This window comes from Gobius niger (genome assembly GCF_951799975.1).
Source record: "Gobius niger genome assembly, chromosome: 21".
In the NCBI taxonomy this organism is placed as follows: domain Eukaryota; kingdom Metazoa; phylum Chordata; class Actinopteri; order Gobiiformes; family Gobiidae; genus Gobius; species Gobius niger.
Window position 1 is genome coordinate 9,404,681 of NC_136872.1, and position 22,989 is coordinate 9,427,669.

General features: G+C 41.5%; 2 protein-coding genes and 1 long non-coding RNA gene across 3 annotated transcripts in view; all 3 read right to left on the reverse strand.

Moving 5' to 3' along the window:
* Nucleotides 1-1,716: 1,716 nt before the first annotated feature.
* tnfsf12 (TNF superfamily member 12) lies at nucleotides 1,717-8,969 on the reverse strand. The gene is made up of 6 exons (XM_079580194.1): nucleotides 8,209-8,969; nucleotides 6,527-6,608; nucleotides 4,644-4,700; nucleotides 4,462-4,485; nucleotides 4,256-4,383; nucleotides 1,717-3,717 (listed from the first exon to the last, which is right to left on the reverse strand). Exons 1-6 carry the CDS (start codon nucleotides 8,380-8,382, stop codon nucleotides 3,442-3,444), a joined length of 741 nt encoding a protein of 246 aa, XP_079436320.1. The 5' UTR covers nucleotides 8,383-8,969; the 3' UTR covers nucleotides 1,717-3,441.
* A 1,694-nt stretch (nucleotides 8,970-10,663) lies between these two features.
* sat2a.1 (spermidine/spermine N1-acetyltransferase family member 2a, tandem duplicate 1) lies at nucleotides 10,664-15,900 on the reverse strand. The gene is made up of 7 exons (XM_079579764.1): nucleotides 15,676-15,900; nucleotides 15,407-15,458; nucleotides 15,216-15,299; nucleotides 13,301-13,402; nucleotides 13,184-13,224; nucleotides 11,840-12,382; nucleotides 10,664-11,241 (listed from the first exon to the last, which is right to left on the reverse strand). The coding sequence occupies exons 1-6, from the start codon at nucleotides 15,736-15,738 to the stop codon at nucleotides 12,215-12,217; spliced, it is 510 nt and encodes a 169-aa protein (XP_079435890.1). The 5' UTR covers nucleotides 15,739-15,900; the 3' UTR covers nucleotides 10,664-11,241; nucleotides 11,840-12,214.
* A 5,648-nt stretch (nucleotides 15,901-21,548) lies between these two features.
* Nucleotides 21,549-22,989, reverse strand: part of LOC306980452 — a 359,700-nt gene continuing 358,259 nt past the window's right edge. Inside the window, exon 3 of the long non-coding RNA XR_013794025.1 lies at nucleotides 21,549-21,973. This is a non-coding gene — a long non-coding RNA (uncharacterized lncRNA). The remainder of the gene's footprint in view (nucleotides 21,974-22,989) is intronic.

The following is a 22,989-nucleotide window of genomic DNA, read 5'->3' on the forward strand; positions in this document are numbered from 1 at the left end:
ATGATCAAAGCTGGTGTGTTCAGTGTTATAATGATAAAAGCTGGTGTGTTCAGTGTTATAATGATCAAAGCTGGTGTGTTCAGTGTTATAATGATCAAAGCTGGTGTGTTCAGTGTCATAATGATAAAAGCTGGTGTGTTCAGTGTCATAATGATAAAAGCTGGTGTGTTCAGTGTTATAATGATAAAAGCTGGTGTGTTATGTGTTATAGTGATCAAAGCTGGTGTGATCAGTGTCATAATGATAAAAGCAGGTTAGCAGGTCATGTGTGCGTCTGTATCAGAACCTACAGAGTAGATGTAGTAAGGTCAGTGTCATGACTCATGATCCTATAGTGTGCAACTGTATTGAGCAAATAAACTTGAAGACACAAAGAATGTAATCTTGCACATATTCAACTGTTGAGAGTGGGTTCAATGTATTTGGCTGATAGTGACAAAATGACAAATGGACTAAAGCTTAGCAGGGAAGCTAGTTTTTTGTATTGAAAATCCTGGCAGTACTTTTGAGGCAAAATGGTACGCAGTTGTTTCAATTTAGGCATATGCTTATGGAAAAAATAAAAAATAAAAATAAAATTCAAAGTGTGTTATGTACATACAGCTAGTTGTGCCATCTGTACCGTACATGAAGTACTGTAGTCTACAACAGTGGTTCTCAGTTGGTATTGCACCAGGACTATATTAATGGCATAGCTTAATATTATAAATCATATTTTAATCAACAAAAATGCTTTTAAAATACATCAATATACAGGAAATAGGATCTTTGAAAACACTCTGAACGAATGAGCACACTACTACTTTAGCCCTGGCGTAGTTTTTAAAGAAATATAACAAAATGTGTCATGTTCATAGATGTCACATATTTTCTCATGGACAGATGGATAGTTGGTGGCAGATGTCAGTGCACACATGAGCAAGAATCTGCTCCAAGCTAATTTGATTAGCAACTTCTGGTCAGGGAGGTGGCATGTGAAGAGGCCATCTGTTCAAGAAGTGGTCCACTTTTTCATGTTGTTGTTGGTATAAAGGAGCAGGTCTATGGAGTTTAACAGTCCAGAGATGGAGAAAATAATGGGATTTTTACTTCCGGCGCTGGGACTGTTGAGCCCCATGTGGGTTGGCCTGATATGAAATAAGAATTTAGGGCCCCTTTTGTGAATATAGCATTCTGCATACATGTCCATAGTAAGTATAGCTACAAACTGCTCTTACCAATTGCAACATAGTACAGATTGATACAGACTGATTTGTTCTTACAAAACTCATGACATTTTTGCTGTTTTATCTGTTGTCTATTCCCATGACTACAGAGGTAGTTCCTTGTCACGGCGGGAGTTTGTGAAGTCGACAGTTCATGACTTTCCCATTCACACAGCGTTGCGCTGCTTTGAGGAGCAGATGGTTTGTGAATCATAGTGACAAAAAATATACCAACTCACCGTTTTCGGCAGAATTGTATCTGTGTCATTGGTGTCAGATTTAGTGTTAAGCTGCACAATGGTGCAGATGTTACTACTATTGCCTCAAAGCAGGAAAGTACAGAGTATAATCCCTGAACCTGACAGCACCGTTATATTGCTCTTTGCAACATACAAGCACGAAGCATAGCCAAAAGTAATAAACACATTGGTCAAATATAAACGTTAAACTGAACAGATAAGAACATTTGGTTTATTATACAAGTGTAAAAAAGGTAAAAAGGAAATCTGGCATACATACATCGTTATACAAAAATGTTTTTTACAAAATGTAATAAACTACTGAAAAATAGGAATTGTAGCAGAAGTCTGTAAAAGTGTGAGGAAGCGGCTGGTGGAGGAGGGATCAGCCATGTTTTTCCTCAAAAGCTCTGAGCTATGTGCTTCAGGTTCAAATTCAGGAAGTGAAAATCTGCCCAGCTGTCAGTGAGTGGGACACTGCGTCTGCTCCATGCTGATGGAGAAATCGGGCACGAGGCTGGATGACCAAGACACAAGCGCAGATTAGGAAATCAATGTCTGTTCCCAAAACCTTCCTTTCAAAATGTTCATGTTTGGCTCTAATTAAAAAACTCCTTTCGCTGCAGTAAAGTGCTCAGGAGAAACCACTGTGGTCTATCCACAAAACTACTTATAAACAAGAGTGGGAGTGCTTCAGCCCTTTGCTCGAAATACACACTGTTTGTATTGTAGCAAGGGATATGACAGAAAGCAGCTACAGCATATTAAGGAGACCAGTCCTACTATGGGACTGCATATGGGACCAAAGAATCACAGTCAATGATGAAGAACATTTTTGGTCTGAGACATAAAATTGGCCTGAACAGATTTAATGATCCACTGTGTCTGTGAATGTGAAATAGCAATGTCTAGAATTTTTGTATGTGTTTCTATTTGGATCTTATCTTTTCAAAATACTACAGTCTGATGAGACATTCAGAGACTTGACACAAAATGTTTTTGCCTGTTTTGCTGCTCAGCACAGGTTATTCTTACTTTTCATATAATAAATTCAGTAAAATGATGCTGTATGTCATTACATATTTAGTCTGTGTTTACAGTCTAGGATTTGGTATGCAGTCGCTCATTTCTAATAGCCTGTGGCTACATTGAAGGACATAAACCCATATAATGTCACTAATTATATAATATGTTAAAAATACAATGAAATAAAAAAAAACTATCATCAAAAACTTAAAATTAAACTTAAAAAAACATTGAATAACTAAATTGTACATAATGTACCTTTAAAACAACACCAAGTGGACTTCTTTACAAAAGAAGTCTTTTCAATTAAAGATTCATAAAATATATATCACAAAATCCATTTTAACCATCAGACAAAACAGCAAATTCACATCCATGTTATAAAAGCAGCTCTTGCTCATATTTAAATATGACTCAGATAAAAGGAAGGCATATGACACAAACACACACATATTGCATTGTAGAAGTGCCAACTATTTGGTAAAAAAAACCCTCAAAAGGATAAAAAAAAAAAGAGAGGCCTGGACGGGGATGTGACGTGAGCTCACTAAGTCAACAGAATCAAAGTGGAAGGTGCATGCACAGCTTTACTCTCTGAAGTCTCTCATGAAAAGAATGTAAGCACAATATTGACCACAATAGAAAAGGCTAAGATGAAAATCCATGTACTTCTCCTTTCATATGAAGCCCTTATCTACAGAATAGTTTCCATCACATCTGTTCTCTCAGACATTCATCCAGGCATTTGGTCCATTGTGTCTTGGTACTTGTCCAAAGACTATATTGAGTTCCAAAGAAGCCGAGCGCAGTCCAGAAACTGTCCAGGACAACTTCCACAAATGGCAGGCTTTGCCTTTTAAATTAACATCTGCAGCATTTTGGAAGGGTCCAAAATATTTGTGACCGCGCTGTCCCACAACAGATGTCATCGCACAAAAGTATATTTCCTTCCAACAAAGTGGGAGTGAGCGTCAGTTGATTTTGAAGATGCTGAAGACGTGCGGGGAGGCAGAGGGGTTGCCCACAGTGTGCAGTCTGAAGGAGGGTCCAGTGAGGGCCTGCAGCTCCGCGCCCTTGTCCAGTCGCAGCAGGCCCGACACCTGGCACGGCTTCAGGAAGTGGAAGTTGTGTGGTCCGGCGGAGGGGGTGGTCCCGTAGCCCTCCATGCACTGCAGCTTCTGAGGCTTCTGACCCACTGTCGCCACGTCCAGCTTCACATACTGGGACTCCTGCTCGTAAAACAGCACCTGCGGAGGAGAAACATCGCAACTGCCATTCCAGCTCACACAGAGGTTTATTCATAGATAGTACCCAAACTCACACATGCACCCTGCTCAGGACAATGTCGGGATCCACGACGAGCTACAACTGGCTTTAAAGCTCTTCATCTTCATAAAATAAACACGATAAAGGTCCAGCATTACACAATAGATTCTCAACTCAAGGACCTTCTGTTCATTTTTTTCCCCTTTTCCTGACTTTCTCCAGACTTCTGCCAACTTGACAAGACGTGGGGCAAGTCTCACAGACTCTACCCTGAAACCCGATCATGTTTTTGAAAAGCATATTCCGAGTCAGATAATTGCTTTCCACTCACCAATTTCCTTTCTTTCTTGGGGTAGCGCAGAAGTACTTGATCAGCAGTGAAATGAAACGACCTAAAAGCTTTCCTACGCTCTTAATTGACTGCCGTAGCCGTGGTCTGGAATCACTGCCCATCAAGAGATTTCTCGAAAGAGATCACAACACAGAACTACCCACAGACAGTCCCGGTATGCGACCTACCTGGCAGAAGAGGAAGTAAACGCCTGCTTTCTCCACAGTGAAGGTGCCCAGGTCTCTGTTGTACCTCACCGCCTTGGTCATATTCAGTGTCCGCTCTTCCCAGCCCTTGATCACTCCGCCGTCGCCCACTGCCACACGAGAGTCACATCGTCAGACAAAGACTTCATACGTGGTCTAGTTATGCGGTTTTCTTTTTTTTTTCTTACCTTGCTGAGAGGACACTTTGGTTACTGGTGGGACCAAGAAAAAAGCCATTTAAAAAAAAAAAGGAAGAAAAGGAGAAAGTCAATTAAGATTTTATGAGTGCAATTGTATAAGGCTATATGATTGAAACCACTTCAGCAGATGCTACTCGAGACCACGGTAAGTAATCTGCCAAGCCACTTACTTTCAAAATGAGACGCCGCTTTTTTTCCACTCCCGCTCCTCCCGCGCAGCGCCCCCCCTTCAGAAGGCAAGAAAAACGGGGCTTGAATGGCAATGAAAATATGCCTGTGGGTTTTTTTTTTTTTGATAAAACAATCGCCCCATCTGTATCTGTCTAATAACATGCTGCGTTAATTTGCAGCCATTCCGCCTCAAACCTGGCCGGCTCATAATGCGGTTTGCAGACGGGCAAAGGATTTCCTTTCACGTGCCTCAATATATTTCCTCAAAATGTTATTTTCAGTCCAAAAGTGTGTGCCTTTCTTTTTCCTGTGGGGGCTAATCTTAGTGCCAGCTGGTTGCTGTCATGTAGAAAACACAGATCGCAGAGGAAGTGGGAGAGGATGGAGAGATCGCAGAGCGAAGTCAGAAGACTGGACTGTCAACAAAGACAGAGTAACTGCTTAGAAGGATATGCACTGTTTTGGTCTTGATGTGATTTTTATTTACTAATAGGGCCTGATACAAATGACCAAGGGTGAACACAACAAAGCAAAAACTGCAGCAAAATGAGAAAAATGAAGTGCCGGAAACAAGAGGTCTTTGGCCGAGCCAAGAGTCGATTAGGACAAGAGTGAAGCAAACTACAATAAATAAAGAACTCGAAAAGGAGCAGTGCTGGAAAATGCTTACTCCTGTTACCCACCGCGGTTTATTTTAGCCATGCATTCTAGCCTTAGGGGAGTCATTAAAAGACAAATATAACCCAAACACTGTATGTATGAACTGTGAAATACATACTTTCTGTTTGGAGACGGAGCGACTAAACAGCGGGCCTCCTCAGTTGTAGGAATATTAAGCCCCTGCTAAAATAACTCACAGGTGGGTGACCCCGAGCTCAGGATCTGCTATGGGCGAGCTAAAGCCCCCGGGCCGGCCAGACTTTCCTGAATCAAGCTGTCAGTCATCAGGAGAACATAACAGCAGTGTCCTGTAGAAGCGGTCAACTTTCCACTCGCTGGAAAAAAGCACTTTCTTTCCACGGATAGCCACGGGCTGCTCAATGCGTCTTGGAAGACAAGCTCAGCTATCACTTTCTGTTGAAATGCCTGCAGGATGTCAATTCACACACACGCCTAATAAATCCTACTGTCAGCTCTGCAAAGGCCTGCCATTAAAACGGTATTATTTATTTCTTAGGACTGATTACAGTCAGGGATGATCAAATCATTCAGTTTGCACTGGAAAACCAAAGCACACACCCAGTAATATCTAGAGCGCACACCTAGTAACATTTTCCTGTTACATAGCTGCTAGTTGTGTTGATAGTTTTGTTTTCTGTTTCCAAACTCTCCACTTACAAAACAGCATTTCAAATATGGCATAAAAAAACTGGAACCATTGAAACTGAAGTGACCCTAATGCAGCGAGGTCACTTTTGGACAAACCGCACCTTCTCGTGATGCAAGCAGCTGCTATAAATACAGCAATGATAGGTCATCAAATATCTTTCATAACATCTCATTGCTGCGTTGGTTGGGTGTTTACGGTGAGAGAAGAGAAAAGAAATCAATGTCTTTTTCCTAAAGCGTGCAACATGGCCTCATTGTGCGCCAGCTGTTTTTTTTTTTTTTGGTCTTGAGGCTGTTCTGGTCAGACCTGTAATTTCTGTAACAGCCATTCTGCTGCCTACTTTTTCCTGTGTCAACTTTTAGCAGCGGGCAGTGCCTGTGGCCTGCTCGGACTGACCATAGCGGCATGTGGACCAACACTGGGCAGCGTTTGCGTTAAACGTTCTTCCCTCAAAAGCACAACCGCGCACATTTGCTAAGTATTGTGTCTGGTGATCTGAGCTGCACAAGCACACGCAATTGGTCGACACAATGTGGGAGAGAAATGCAATACCGTCTCTCTTGACTCTCTGGCCGACCAGCAGCTCTCTCTTCTCCAAAATGAGTTGAATGATGGCCTTCCTCTGTGTATTAACCTGTTAAGAGAGAGAAAGGTTCACTATTAACAAATGTGCGATGGGTTTATTATGACTTTGAGCTGGCACTGTTCCCACACAGCCAGACGGCCTCTCCAGCCAGCCAGTCACATAAACAGCTTTTCCACTATTCTGCCGCGGCTGCAATTCCAGCTCCAGAATAGCACTTCCTCAAGAGAGACGTTGCAACACCTAATGTTTTCAGCGTTTCAAATTCCTCACTTCTTTCCTGACCAAGAAATGGATTTTGTCAAGCCAGCAGCGATATAGGCAGCTTGGCACGGGGCCCATCCGATGACCAAAGGAAACCCATGTGAAGTAAGAGGAGAAGTGAATTTACTGCTACTGTGCAAATGGAAGCGCAGAGTTTAGTCTTCAGACTGACTGGCTCTCATCAGGCTTGGCTGCGGGTCAAATGGACAGAGCGGGCCCCTTGGGAAGAACTCCAGCATCAACACTCCACAGGTCCATATTGGGGTGTTTGTGCACACGCATGTGTGCACAGGTCTGTCAACAGCACCTTGGCCAACCTGTCGTCTAATCTCAACTCCGCTGGAACTCTGCTTTGTAAATACTCCAAACCAGAAGAATTTCCATCAAGTCTTTTGGCCACCTCGGCTAAATAATTTGGTTTGTGATGCAACTTTGAAGAGGCCGCATGCGCTTATGACATTAAAAATAAGCTCTGCCTAATTGACATTACCCCAAATTCCTGAATGATACAGAAGGCCTTCGCCAAAGTTGTTTCAGTACGTTCACTGTTTCACTATTCTCACATGACTCAAGTCAGATGAGAATAGTGAAACAACTTATCCTTGAGCTTGGTACTCGGTGAACTTTTAGCTCAACATCTGTAGGAGGTCCCTGGGTCGCCCTCTGCTCCTGACAGGTTGTCCCGGGGGCATTGAAATGGATCATATGTGTAAAACTTTACCAGTTGGAAAATAAATTGTACCTTAAGTGATTAGCCCACAGTTGGATACTCTGCCATGTTTGTATTTGTTTTTTGATGGCTTACAAGAAACTCACTACTCCCCCTGTTGGCGCTCAGTGATAGAACAGGACACCGCTGTGACTTTTTAAGTAGGAAACGTGCATCCTTTGGGTCGCATATGGAACAGTGCGGTGTGTAGTTGGCCATGCAAGCTGCAAATGATTTCTACTCGCCGCACGTTATCTCCCAGCCTCCTTCACGCCTGCAGTCTGAGTGGAGCGCAGTCATTTTGGTACAACACTCACATGCCAAATATTTGAGGCTTTCCAGTAAATTGAGATAAAAACTACTGCACACAACTGGCACCAAAGTAATTAAACATGGCGGGGTGAGCACTGACCACAAAAATAACCCGAGCTGCACGAGCTCACTGCACTTACTGGTGAGCCATAAAAGCCCAAGCGATGAGCCCAGCGGGAAAGCAGCGCGTGCGGGGGGTGAATGTGGAATAGCATTTTTCCATATCGTTGGCCCCACGCGAAGATTCCCGTAACCGCAGCCGCTGAAGAGTTGCATAACAAACACTTAAAGCGCAATAAAGTTGGCGCTCGCGGGCGTCTGTCTGCGGAGTCACTTCTCTTTAACTTGTTTATCTCTGGTACCAACCTGCTCGAGCCGATCCTGCAGGACTTTAAAGGACTGAGAGAGGTCTCGCGTCTGGCGCCAGGTCCACGCCGTGAAGAGCGCGCTGCACGCGGCCAGGGACAGTGCCACGAGCGCCAGAGAAGCCCAGACGAGCCGCAGCTTGCGCACCCGTCTCCTCTGCACGATCCGATGCATGGCTGGCTGCGGAGACTGCACCGCTACTCGCCGCCGCACGTCACACCGAAGTCCCTCTTCATCCCCATAGCCGCAGAAGCACAGCCTGTCCACTCAGCTCACGTCTGTCCCAGTGTCCATCTGAGCGAGACGCACTGCCTCCAATGACTTAACTCACCAGCTCATCCACTTCAGAAACTTTGTCCCATAAAGTGGTTCCTAGACACGCTGTTCCTTTTGTAGTCCGGTCTTAATCCACCATCCTCAGCCCCGCAGAGTGCACAGGGCGCGCGCGCAGAGTGCACGGTGCAACTGTTGCATCCTTCTCCCTGCGATTCGTTGACTCAGCTCTCCGGTCTTCCTTTAACAGCTCGCTGGGGGGTCACTCGCTCTAATAGACAGACTAAACACGCCGCTTGGAGAACGCGCACGCACGCACTCGGAACCAGGCTCGCGAGATAGACTGTGGCGAGAGCGTGCGCATCCGCCGCAATAAGGCAAACCCCAAGTGAGCCCGAGAAAACAGACAAAGCACCGGAGCGCTCTCTGCCTCTCACATACTTTCATCTGGGCTCGTGCCTCAGAAATATGTGCCATCCACGCGAGCGACAGCACCTGCGGTGGCCACACGGAGGCGCCTGTATGTGGACGATATAGTGGCTCCTGCCTCTGGCCCCTATAAGATGTTTAACCCCTTAACCGAGCGCACTTTCTCCAGTTTGGCTTTACCCAAATCTAAAAGCTTCTTGAAAAACGCGTCAAAATTGCAACGGAAATAAGATGAAAACGAGGATGAATATGCGACAAAGGAGTCAAACAAAAGTGATAAAAAAGTGACAAAAGTGTGACAAAAACGCAACAAATGAAGCCACAGAAAAGTGACACAATAGCAACAGAAAAATGGCCCAAAAAAGTGATAGAAAAGCGATAAAAAAATGTGATGAAGACGCAACAAAAACGAAACATAGCTACAATGCGAGGAAAAAAAGTTTCCATTATGATAAATTTTGTTGGTCTTAGCTTTCAAATGAGGTATTACACAGGCCTTTTTGATTTGGGTAAAGCTGATGAATAAATGAATCTGATGAAGGCGGGGGTTAAGAGGTGAAAGTATAGACGTATTGTGACTTAGAAACGGAATTTTAAGGATTTTAGAGAAGCATTTATTCATTTCACAATGAGTCGCCATTTCTTTTTTCATCAAACCGCAATCTGTGTTCTAAATATTTTACTCATTTTCAACATCTGTATTGAAGCTTTTGTGTAACAATTAAGGCTGTCAATAGATTGATTTTTTTAATCACGATTAATCGCACTTGTGAAATGCGATTAATCGTGATTAATCGCAGTTAATTTTTTTCTAATAATTATATTCATTTTTTATGTCTTTATGTTTTATCCAACATAAAACACTTACATTTAAAGCATGTGATTACTGATTGCACATTTCATTGACCAAATCCACAGTTTCATATTTATGTGAGAAGCCCAACAGCTGAGAACCAGGATCTTCAGCCATTTCTGAAGATCCCGGGATTGATAACTCACTTTTTAGAGACATTTTCTTTTTGTGCTGAACCTTTAGGAAAGAAACTGCAAACTTTAAGGTTCATGAAATAGAATATAAGGACATAATATATTTTTTTGTTGTTGAAATAGTATGATTAAATTAATCGCGATTAATTTAATTAATCGCGATTAATTATTTTTGCGATTAATTTGATTAATCGCGATTAATGTTGACAGCCCTAGTAACAATGCAACTAAATAAGCACATGCTAATTACATTGGCCTATTCTCAAATATAATACAAGACATACATGATCACTGTTATAACGAATAAAGACAAACGAGATGAACTTCTCAGTGTGATATGTTTTAATAATAGTTGTTTTGGACAGTTTGTCACAAAGTACAAGTCATGTACTAATCACCTGCCACCGACTGTGCTCAACTCAAACTTATCTGTCCTCACAGTATTACACAAAAGACACCTGAGTATACAATATTTAAACATCATTACTAACCATACGGACTCTCACTTTTCACTTCTACCGGCGCTAAGCTTGAGAAATGGGCTACTTATTGCTAGGTCCTCAAGGCTCAATACACACGGGGCTAACATTTCTGACATATTTGGGTTCAGCCTCGCATCCAATCTCTGAAAACTTGGATTCGCTTTGGAAATCATGAGAAGAATGCATGTGGGAACCTTGGAGATCCTGATTTCTGATGGGAGGTTTCAAACAAGACAAATACAAATAGATGTGCGTGGTGAACTTTTGGAAAGCGGCGACGGCAGACTATTGCGTTTCGTTTTTTTCCGAAGCGAGGCCGGTTTGTTCAAACATAATGAGGAAAAATAACAGAGAATCATTCCTAGTTTTGGTAAACAACACACAAATTCCAGCATTCCCAAACAGTCCCAGCGGTTCCTATTGTTTAGAGTGAGAGAAAAGAAAAACCAGGCCGTTCTCATTACATTTCTGGACATGATACCTAAAGGATCTCTTTTCACAAAATCAGACTAGATTTAAAACAGTGGCGCGGACCGGGTTTGTGCCATACCGAGTTTAATGGGACAGGTTTAAAGACAAAGGACGTATCCAAGACCTCTGTTCAACTCGGTCTATGAAAGCCGTCCAACGAACCCACATGACTCCACTGTGGTCTACTATTGTAATATTATACCTATAAATAAAGCAGTGCAAAAACAGCAGCGAGCACAGCCACAACTTCAAACCCTTCAACATTCACACAGTGACAGCCGCTGTTATTTTCCATAAACAGTTTTTATCACTTCCTTGGCTTTTTGCATAACAAGGGTTTGTGCACCATGTAAAGTCGCAACATAGTGTATATTTATACTTAACCTCTTAACTCCCGCCTGAACTGAGAGCATTTTCTCCAGTTCAGCTTTACCCACATCCCGTAGGCCAGTGTAACGCCTCCTTTGAAAGCTAAGATCTACAAAACTCATCTAAATGGATCTTTTTCCTCACGTCATTTTCTGGGGTATTTAACTCATTTTTGTAACTTTTTCTTCATTTTTTTTTCATTTTTTGTCAATTTTTTTTTTGTCATTTTTCAATTTTTATCACATTTTTGTCATTTTTTTGGTCATTTTTTCGTCCATTTTTTGTCACACTTTTGTCATTTTATCGTCATTTTTTGTGTCATTTTTTGTGTCATTTTTTGTCAAATTTTTATCAATTTTTTGTCAATTTTCGTCAATTTTTTGTGACATTTTTGTGACATTTTTGGCACTTTTTCATCAAATTTTTGTACATTTTTTGGTGACATTTCTGTCATTTTTCGTCAATTTTTTGTCACTTTTTTGTCACATTTTCATCATTGTTTTCGTCTCTGTTCTGTTGCTATTTTCACAACTTTTTTCCAGAAGCTTTTGGACTGGGGTAAAGCCAAATTGGGGAAAATGTGCTCGGTTCAGGTGGGAGTTAAGGGGTTAAACAACCACTCATGAGCACTACACTTATGTTACGAATAATGTACAGTTATTGCTCAAATAAAGTCACTATTTCAGTCTTCAAATGCCCATGTGGTGAATCAAATCTTAATGTGTGACAAGGATTTCAGTGCCTTGTAGACATGATTTTATTAATTAAGAGCATAAGAAAGGCTAACAGCGCTAAGATGGACAATGACGCTAATTGAGTCTTGCTTTGAGTGTCCATTCTCTTAGTGCAATCGCATAAATATTATCTGCAAAATAAATGGCCTGCTTGACTGAATCCACGTACTCATCTGTGTGAAAGTTGCCCTTGTAGTTCTATAGTTGCACACTAGATGGAGCCGTGTCCCTGTGCTTGTGGGTAAACCTGGACGCTGTGAGCTAAGGTTGTGCGAGGTGCTCCAGGGCCTCTCCTTTGCAGCACATGTAGTGGTAGCCCATGTCCGCTGTGAGGTCGGTGCACCCCTGACTGAAGTAAAAGTCCAGAGACGGCTTGTTCCAGTCCAGGACGGTGAAGTTGAGCTGTTGGCAGCCGGCAGCCAAACCGAGCTTTAAAACACAAAGCAACAAGATGAGGACGATGTTGGCAAAAGTTTATCGTTTTCTGCAGATTAAGTCTTAAATTATTGTATATTAAAATAACTTCATTCACCCAGGTTTGGTTTGCCCGGGTTCAGACCAGAGTATGTCCTACTTTAACCTCTTAACCCCCACCTTAACCAAGCACATTTTCTAAAAGCTTCTTGACTGGAGAGTTTACAGCCTATTACAGCTCATTTGAAAGCTAAGACCCACAAAACTGATCGAAGATTTTTCCTTGCATTGTCATTTATTTAATGACCTTTCACCGCTTTTTCGTCATGTTTTTGTTGCGTTTTTGTCACTTTTTTTGTTGTGTTTTTTGCAAGAAGCTTTAGATTTGGCTAAAGTCAAAAATGTTCTCAGTTCAGGCGGGGGTTAAGAGGTTCACTAGCTTGGTTATGTTTTAATATTGAATAGACTGCATATAATTAGCCGCAGGAGCCTTCAATTTGATGTAATGTAATTAATATTAAAAAATTATATTTTTTCTGAAGTCCCTCCCTTTGCTAATCTCAGCAACTAATCAGAATCCATAACTTTGACCAATGAGACTGTGAAGTTGCCTGTCAATCACAGTCACAGGGAACAAGGAGTAGCTTTCAGGTTCAATCAGAAGCCGAGGGAGCTTGACTGTTGACTTACTTTTTTTTTTTTCAATCTTACACACTGTCACTTTAACAATAGAATTTCCCTTTTTGTTTTTGGCTCTAATGCAGTTTATTCCAATCATGGCAAACGTGTGTCAATCAAAGCAAATAACGTTCTTACCTGTGCAACTTTGCTCATTAATGCCTTGCCAATGCCCTTCCCTAAAACACAATAAAGCGTTAAGAGTATCTCACATTTTCGAACCAAATACTTTTGAAAGGGAAAAAAGCACCACACCTCGGAATTCAGGCATCACATAAAGGTCTTCCATAAAAACAGCTCGGCCTTTCCACGAGCTGTAGGAGAAGAAATAAAGTGCATATCCCACCTTGGTGTGGCCTGCGATGTACAAGAAACATACAGCTCAGAATCAATCACATGTGAAACCCATTCCCACTACATCAAAGAAGCCGTGATTATGAAAATGATGAAATATATTGTAACATTAGACATATGCTTCTTGTAGGCACTAGCTCTCTTTAGGGCACAGAATGGAGCTGGATGGGTGGGCAGTGGAAAATGTACGGAAAAGTTAAGTGCTACAGACGCCGTCAGGGAGCGCGTATGGAAAAGTGCACTGTTATGTAAGAGATGCATAAGAAGAGGGGCAGTCTGAGCAGTTGTTTAATGTATACAAATGTATGTTCACAGGTTTGGTGGCTGCCATAGGGTAAATATTATTTTATTATTATGAAGATAAGCTTATTATTATTGAGATAAGATAAGAACTTCATTAACACTGAAGTTTATCTTACATGACATAACGTTCTCATTGTAACAAAAAGTGCCACATCTACAGTGTCTCCATAATGTTTTTTAAATTCTCCCAGAGAGGCCTCCTACTAAAGAATGATACTCCTACTTAAAAGATATACATGACTGAGAAGTGCCACAGAAGTTTGAACGAAGGAGTTCTTAAAGCGATTAGGTGATTCATCTTTTACAGAGAGCGCTCAGACAGCGATGTCATGTCTTAGAAAGACAGCTCTGAAAGATGACAGTGGCTACATTTACATGGAAACCAATGATCGAATCATCGTCTGATTTCTGGAGTTCTTCTGGAGATTATTGAAGAGACATGTAAACAGCATAATCTGACAGACATAAACTGATATTCATACAATCCGATTTCTTCCTGATCTGTCACATGTGTGCCTAAACTAACCAGAATTGTATTTAATTTTTATTCATATTGTTAAGATAATTTTTAATTCAGCTTTAGAAATGAAGTATATGGAGAGGATGAAAAGGCTTTGGGGTCCGGATTAAAGCCTCTGGAGGTTCGGATCTGGACCCAGGTCCGCCTGTTGGGGACCCCTGCCCTAGACCTTTGAGTTTCTAAACCTGTGCTGTATCCACTCAGCACCGAGCACAAGAAGCTGCTGCCACATGGAGCAGTTTGACTCCAAGTCCAAATATGGAGGCGCAATCATTCTCCACCTGGTTCTGCAGCTGGGCCTGATTGAGGAGAGGGGTGGACAATGCATTTGCTCTAAAAATCCAACTCTGCACTGGCTCATGTAGAACCCGGAGTTTTGGAGAACATAAACACATCAGATCTGATTATTCAATTCATTCATCTGATTTCTCAAGGTATCTGATTTTTTTGGACCATGTAAACATAGCCACTGTCAAACATTGTCATAATTCTAGTACAAACTCCAAACAGCAGCCGGCGTCTCAAAAAAAAAGTTTTCCATACAAAAAGTCTACGTGGTCACTTCACTTAAAGTTACTATCACAGACCAAGCCGAGATACTTCACCTGTTACCTGCTATCTTAGCGTTAGCAATTGTGCATATCTAAATCTCAAAGCATATTGACTCGAGACCTCACAGCCCTCATGCCAGATAGTGATGCCTCAATTGAAAGCCAAGACCTTCTAGTTTCTAAAACTATGTGTAAAATCTGTGAGTGAAACACAACTTCACATTTGCCGTTCATAACCTGGCTTAAATAACCCTGACATGCGGGGACGGCAAGTAACAGGTTAAAGAAGTTCACCTGTTCTGTTTGCCTTGCTTCGATAACAACACAGTCATATGCCGTTTCCCTATTGGGGTCGAAGATCATCTCGTCACTTACTTTGCTGCGCCTCTTTCCCACCCTGCAAAACCGGAAACACTACTTTTTGGCAAACTGTGTCACTCACCTTCTTTGGTTTTGTGCTGTTCAGGCACCTCAGCGATTATCCCATGGAAGAAGGGGTTTTTGGAGAATCCATCCTGTTCCAAATCTGTACAGTAAATAGGCATATCTCTTTTACATAGGCATTGTACGAAGTAATGTAGCTAATGTATATTTTTCTTGGGTTGTGCTGCTGTGAGGGTTTTCATAGACTACCTCTTTTTGTGATTTTGACTTGGTCTATGACTTTCTCATATTCTGCCAATTCCTGCAAGACAGAAACATCATCTTGTCATCATATAACAGCAACATTACGCGCCACAGCTCCCGTGTATAGCCCACCCTGGACACCGATTGCTACACGTTACACTGATCAAGGGATGGCACCGGGCGTGGATGTTAATATGTGCGTTACAACATTTGTTTACGTCCATGAATCACGCCTCATGCATACACCCAGGCCTCCACGTGCTCGGCGGACTGACCATGATCATGCGCTCGATGTCTTTGCAGTCGTCCACGTTGGCGGCGCGGATGGTGAACTCCATGGTGTCGCGGTGATGTGATGTGAATGTGATGCGGTGGTGGTGGTGGTGGTGATGAGGCGCCCACACAGTTGGACGGTGGCACGGTCCAGGGCGATGTTGACGCGGATGCAGACCGGAAAACGACTGCAAACGCGCTATAAGGGAAGGAGGGAAGTTGCGCAAACTGACGCAAAGGGACGACCCACAGGACGACCTAGTGCTACATGAATGCGCATGGTTACTTTGCGAATGAATGAATAAAGCTCAACTGTGACTCGTGGACATAAAACACAGCATTTCAAACATACGATTCATTCAGAACTTTAAAAAACGAAAAGTTATTAAAGCGCTTCTCCTCTTTTTCAAGTAGGCTTTTTCTTTGTACATTTCCTTGTAAAATATCTGCGTTAGCGCATGGCTGATCAGCCTCCATGACGCATTTCTATGCCATATATTTATTTTTTATTTTTTCGAAAATGTGTGTAGATTCTGAATGGGCCTCTTACTTCCGTTCCGGAAGTAACACCTTTTTTTGGTGTTTCCATTCATTTTCTTTACGCACATAAGATTTTGGTCAGCATTCAATGATTAGCATCCTAGTAACAATCTAATCAAAGGAACCATCCTTTTATAGAGTTTTTATTGCAGTTTCATAACATCTCAATTTATTTGATTCATTTTTCATTTAATTATTCTATCTATGAATCTGTTCACTCTTGGCTAATTTAATCCTGATCTTAGTTCAAGTTGGATAATCAATAAATCTCTAAGCTATTTCTTCCGCAAAATATATTCATTATCCATTATACAACAGGACTGTAAATCATGGCCGACATATAGTGGAAGTCCACAAATAGACTGCACCATGAGTCTATAAATAAGCTCATACAGTATGAAGGTCATGTTGTTGGCTACTACTACTGGGTAATGGCAAAAACTGCTTTGGGCCATGCAGCAGCATCAGCCTCTAGGGTCCGCTGGATCTTTTGTAGTAACCACACATGCATTACCTGCTTGTTTACTTCAGAACAGCATCTTTAGTTGAGATTCAGTAAAATAACAAATGCAACAATCTACTTCACTTTACTATTACTGTGCATGACCTTTATAACCATTAATAATAGACTGGTGGTTTATGTGGTTTGATCCCACTCTGTTTACGCATCATACACAGTCACACTGTGGGTTTGTGGTTGTAAATGTGTCAACACCAGGACCCATCACATCATTGATAACATCATTAATTCCTGCTGAATTACAAATACAAGTATTACTAATGGCGGAGACAGACTTACCTCATTTGGTAAATCCAGAAAGAATCATCACAATCCCCACGTGAAGGCTTGACTGTGGCATCTGAGGAGCAACTCATCATGTGATGAGCTTAATACACAATCGCCTACAGAAGATTTATCAACTGTCAACTAATGTGTTGGAGGTGGTTCTCCTTTTATATGCTTTATAATCTGGAAAATGACACCTTCATTTTGACAATAGAATGATAAGACATGATTAGACCACAAATAAACCATTCAGAGTACATGTGATGTGGAACCAATGTGACTTTCTGTACCTTTGAAGGGATGTGGTAAAAAAGGCTTGTCTTTTTGGTGTTTCGCCTATACAAACTATATCTGAATACTTGGTACAATAGTGGCTCAGAAGTCCAACTGCTATACTCCATTCTCCAGTCTCATACCTCTCTTTTGTATTGCTAAGACATCCATCATTGTTTATGTGAAAATGGAAGCCATGTATTGCTGGTCTGCCTCCGGGAAGCATGTGGCTATAAATATTACACTACACTAATGATGAGAGGCAGTTGATTGTTCATTGATGCTTTAAACAGTTATGTCCAAAAATATACTATGATCACATAAATGAAAAGCCCATTTTGGAAGTAAATCATAATAGATGAACTGAAATACCAACATTATGTTTTTCCATCCACTTGTGATTTTATCTCTGAGGAGTAATGTAAATTAGGCCTCCTTGTTTTAACAGTAGGCCTATAGTGCAATGATCCGCAGTGAAAGCAGGCTCTCCAACAGCTGTGAGGTAGATTAGCTGTGCGTGATGGCCTGAAGGAATAACGGTTCACATATTCAGCCTCAAATGTGCCTGTGTGTTGGTCCCTCTCACGTGCTGCTTTGACACGGGTTTGGGAGCTGTTTGTTTAGGTCTGTATGTTGTATAGGTTTAACCTTCGCAAATAAAAACAAAAAAAGTTTTTTTGCTTTGGGGCTAAAAATAAAGCAGTCAAAGATCAGCCACAGTGCAGTTCTGTAGGGATGTGGGTGGGGAGGAAATGGTGTGGTGCTTGGGGATTTTTCATCCAATCCTCCAAGTCCAACCTTCTCCTGAAAATAAAGCCGCACACGGGGCTATTTTTAGCCCCAATGAGACGACGCGGGGCTGTGGGAGTCTGAGTAATAGCGCCTTTATTGGAAGCAAGCAGAAAACCAGAGAGCTTTGCCACCGGTTTCATCAGCGGCGGCCTCCCGGTGCAGAGCTGCTGACGGAGGCCGCTGTGACGTGCGTAGCGACACCTCTGACCGTTTTCCACAGACACACAGCGCACATATCTCAAACTGTAGCACTGTACGCTTCTGTGTTAGTCACAAAAGAGCAAAAGAGGTCTGGTTCTTTTGTGTGTTGACATTTATCACAAACTAATACAGTAGTTTGAAGTCAGACACCAACACACAATACACTAGGCGCACCATATACAACATTTCACACTTCAAACTTTTAAAAATAACAAGACCGCTACATTTTCAAGCCTAACTATGCACCTCTTACTAAATCCTTTTCATAACAGTTTTTTTCTCCAGTTGTCATAGAGATGCTTCTATCCAGCTCTAATAAAAAGATCTGTTGCACAACTCCTGACATTATTCACACCCCCAAGTGCATAAAAAACATGGCAACTTTGAAGGTCACATTGGGAAAAAAAAACAGCTACGAGTGCGTCAATTATGAGGGAAGTTCTTTTCTGGTTTACTGCCTTGGCAAATCTAAAGCTTAAGTTGAAAAGCAGTCCTCTAAAGGTTACTGAATTACGTAAACCTCAATGGGCTGTGGCACCTTTTAAAAGACCCATAATATAGTGTTTTAGTTTTTATCCATGTATTTGGATGATAATGGCAATCAAAGGCATGGGCAGGAAGTCCTCCCCTCTTCCTGTTTAGTCTGGATTCTGATTGGTCCCTGGATTTGGGGAGAATTCAGGATAACAATGCGGTCAACACCATATTCATCAACCGCAGGAACGGCTGTAGGGTTTTGCCCAAACTCCTGAAGAGCAACAGCTAGTCGCCCTTGTATGGACATTGTTTTGAGTGGCCATAATTAGCAGCTCCACCAAAAGCTTGAAGCTAAACAAAGTGGGACGAGGAGGGCTAGTGATAAGGCTACTCAAACGACTTGACGCCTTCGCCTTTCCTTATCCAGAGTCGCTGTCTATGGGGAAAACATTACACTACCCAACGGTAGATCCATTACTGCAATTCGCCCGATATAAAGCATTCCCTGTGTCCTGTAAGGCTAAACTGGGCACTTGCTTTAAGGAGCTCCCCATAGACACAGTATAGGTCCAAGTGCCCCATGTGTTTGTGTGGAAGTCTGACACTGAAAATGCACTGAAATGATGGGAGCTTGTGTAGGTTTAATACTAATCGATGGACCCGAGCGATTCGATACAATGCCCGATACATGACTCACGATAATGCTAACCTCACGATATGTCGATACAGTGATTGCACAAAATAACTAACGATACATCAGTGTTTTTGTTTTTTTTTAAAGAAAGAGCCATTGTTAACCTTTTTTAACATGCTCCATATTTTTCATGATTGTTCATTTGTTGAATAAACAAGTGAATAAATTATCCCTGACTTTAAATCCGCCTTTTTATTTTTCAGTGGCAGGCGCTTCATTTACATTGAAACACACAAGAAACCACAGTTCTGTTCCCAAAAGGAATAAATTAACCACAAATTTATCTCATTTGCATTTTTTATTCAAAGTAATAGGCAATTTCGCAACTTTCTGTCCGGTGCATATTTTTAAAACATGTGCTAAAAATATAGCGCTTCTCTCTACTGCTCTGACCCGAATTCTTGACCATTCTTGACCCCCTGACTCATTTATATGCGTGACATCATCAAAAGTTTTAATATTGCAATAAAAAAGTATCTGTTCCATATTGTGCCACAAAATACCCCGATGTATTGCCAAATCGATATATTGTCACACTCCCTAATACGGACCAAACATGGTGATTCTGCTTTTATCCTCCCCAATACCACCCTGAGACTAATCCTATTTTATAAGTACAAACTAAAGGCTTTGTGTTCAGAATGGATCAGATCACTACACAACATAATAAAACAGCGGTGTGATTAAAAGAGGCCTGTCGACTCCCTGAACCACTCTGTCTGGGCGAGCGCTGTTGTTAAACCCCCTGACTCTGACATGCACAAAAAGGGAAATTAGCTCATCAGCAGAGTCGTGACCCCTGGCTTAAAGATAACTGAAAGCCGCAAAGCAGACAGTGTGTCACTCCGCTTTCGCACATGGCACCGTCGACTGCCCTTATAAGGACACGAGCAGATGTTTTGTTTGCTATTTTCTTCCCTCTCCTGTGGATTCCCTGAGGGGCTCAGAGCGCGAGGTGGGAAGTGACTAGATATTGAGTAATTCATACAGTACAAGGTGTTGCAAAATCAGTAGTGTATAGACGTAATTGTCATGTGAGTATGTTTGTGTGTACTTTTATGTGTCTTATGGCAACCGTAGTTTATATTATTATCCCTAAATTTAATGAATTATCAATTTCAGTGTTATTTCACAGCAACCTTTCAATGTTGATTATCTTAAATTGGGATTTTTTTTTACCAACATTATCTTCCACCAAGTTGAGAAAGACATTAAATTTGAACAAGTCCCTTTAAAAAACGATAACACTTTAGCATTTAGTACTTTTCTCAATAGCAAAAGTAGTATTTAATGTACTTGTGTGTCCAGTACATAAATATATGAGTAAGTGCTATTCCTTCTTAACTTGTAGTACGCGACTTCCTCTCTGGCTCCAAGCCCCGTGATCCTTCCCGAAGTTTGTGTTACTTTGGACGGGACTCACACTAGCAAATTAAACAATAACAAGTCAGGTAGAGTTTCGGGAAAGATAAATGCGCACTTGGATTCCTGTAAGGACATGGGACAGTTATATTTTTACTCTCCACTTGATTGATATAAAATCCAAATGAAGTTCGCTGTCGGGAAATGGGTAAACATTAGGCTGTAAATCTGCATAAATGACCCCCTCGCTCGGTGTATTTACAAGCACCATATTTCTCTTGGATCAGTTGGGTTTATTCCATTTGGATGTTTTTTATTTTTTTGAGGTCAAAGTTAGAGTCAACAGCGGCTCACACGCACACGATCTGCTTTTGTAAATATAGTGTAACTTCTGAATGGCTTGGAGCGCTAGTGTAAAGTAAATGCACGTGTTAAACAAGTGACCTGAGGGGAGCTGATCATTTCGTAGGACACACGGCAGTGGTTCTCACGCGAAACGTCATTTAAAATATTTGACCTTCCAATGGCCTAGATTAACAACCGCATCTACAATAGACCAAAATTGGTTTAGTTGAGATTAATCAATATGATTTATTTAGATTTTTAAAGGAATAGGCCACCATTTTTACTGAGATATGTTCTTACCTTAGCCTCTCCTCCTCTCCTCTATAACTCCAAACGAGGTCAAGATAGAAGCTACCAAGCTCTTCCACGTTTTCCCTATTTAAATATGGTTACATGAAGTGTTACACGATCTAAGTATAGTTACACAAAATTACACAATGTGGATTGTCTAAGTGGATAAAAAGGGAACTATACTGTAAGGCGTAATAATACCAGGAGTAGTTCGACATCTGCACATTAATATCTTCACTTTACTGTGGGGACACCGAAGTACTCCTGGTATTATTACTCCTTGCAATATAGTTCCCCTTTTTATCCGCTTAGAAAATCCACATTGTTTAATTTTGTGTAATTATACTTTGTGGTGTCACACTTCATGTAACCATATTTAAATAGGGAAAACGTGGAGGAGCTTGGTAGCTTCTATCTTCACCTCGTTTGGAGCTATAGAGGAGAGAGGGAGAGGCTAAATGCTAACACCACCTGTGCTGTGTTTACGTGACTGAGGGCACGCGTGAAGACCAGACAGGTACAAATGAACTCGTCTAAGCTTAGGTAAGAACATATCTCAGTATGTAAAAATGGTGGCCTATTCCTTTAAATGTACTGTATCTCATTCAGCACTACACTCATGCAGTGCTAAACATACTACAATTTACTACAAGCACTACTGCTGTGAGGCCCTTGGACAATCCCAAGCAGGTATTTGGTCCCACTTGTACGTAAGTGGTAATGAACATCAACACAGTACGACTGCACGATATATCGCTCATCATATCGCGATGTTAGGCAATGCAATATCTGTATCGCAAGAAGCCACAATATATCACTAAAGTTGACCCATTTTTTGCAAACTCATTTCCTGATTTAGTTCAGTTTTACCCTTGTTTTGATCCTGGTTTTGTGTTTTTTTGATGGCTTCTGCTGGCGATTTGAATGGAACATGTCGCGTTGAAATGGTTTGGTAAAATATCGCAATATTGCACAGCCGTATCGCATATCGCAAGTTACTTCAATATTTTTCAGCCCTAAGGAACATGCTCCTAGTTTGTTCATAGATTATTTTTTCAAATTAAACTTAGATGCAAGAAGACGATTGTTTTAACCATTTTTAAATCATACAATCTAGTGTCAATATTATTATGCCCCTCAGCAGTTGCTTTTGCCCGAGAGTTACATCACTCAGCCCTATATTCCTCTGATCAAAATAGATGACGGCTGTGAGAAAGAATTTAACCCATTTCTCCACTATTTCCCTATACTGTATGTTTACCTAACGCCCTGAACATCAGAACTCCTGTGTTTCTAATATAGCATCCAGTTGCGATATGCACGTAGCGTATCTGAAATCCAAACAGCTTGTCCACATAGGCCGCTGGGGCAACATCCTCAGGAAATCGCCTCCCACTTACAGCTTTCTGTAATGAAGCATCAAAGCCTGGTTCGGCGCCAACGAGAAGGACCTTTTAGCTGCGCCGGTGCATTGTCAAAATCCTCAAACGTGGAACTGTTTCTTTTATTTCACTGCTTTTGTTCGACTGCAGCGAATAACGGGAACGCAGACAT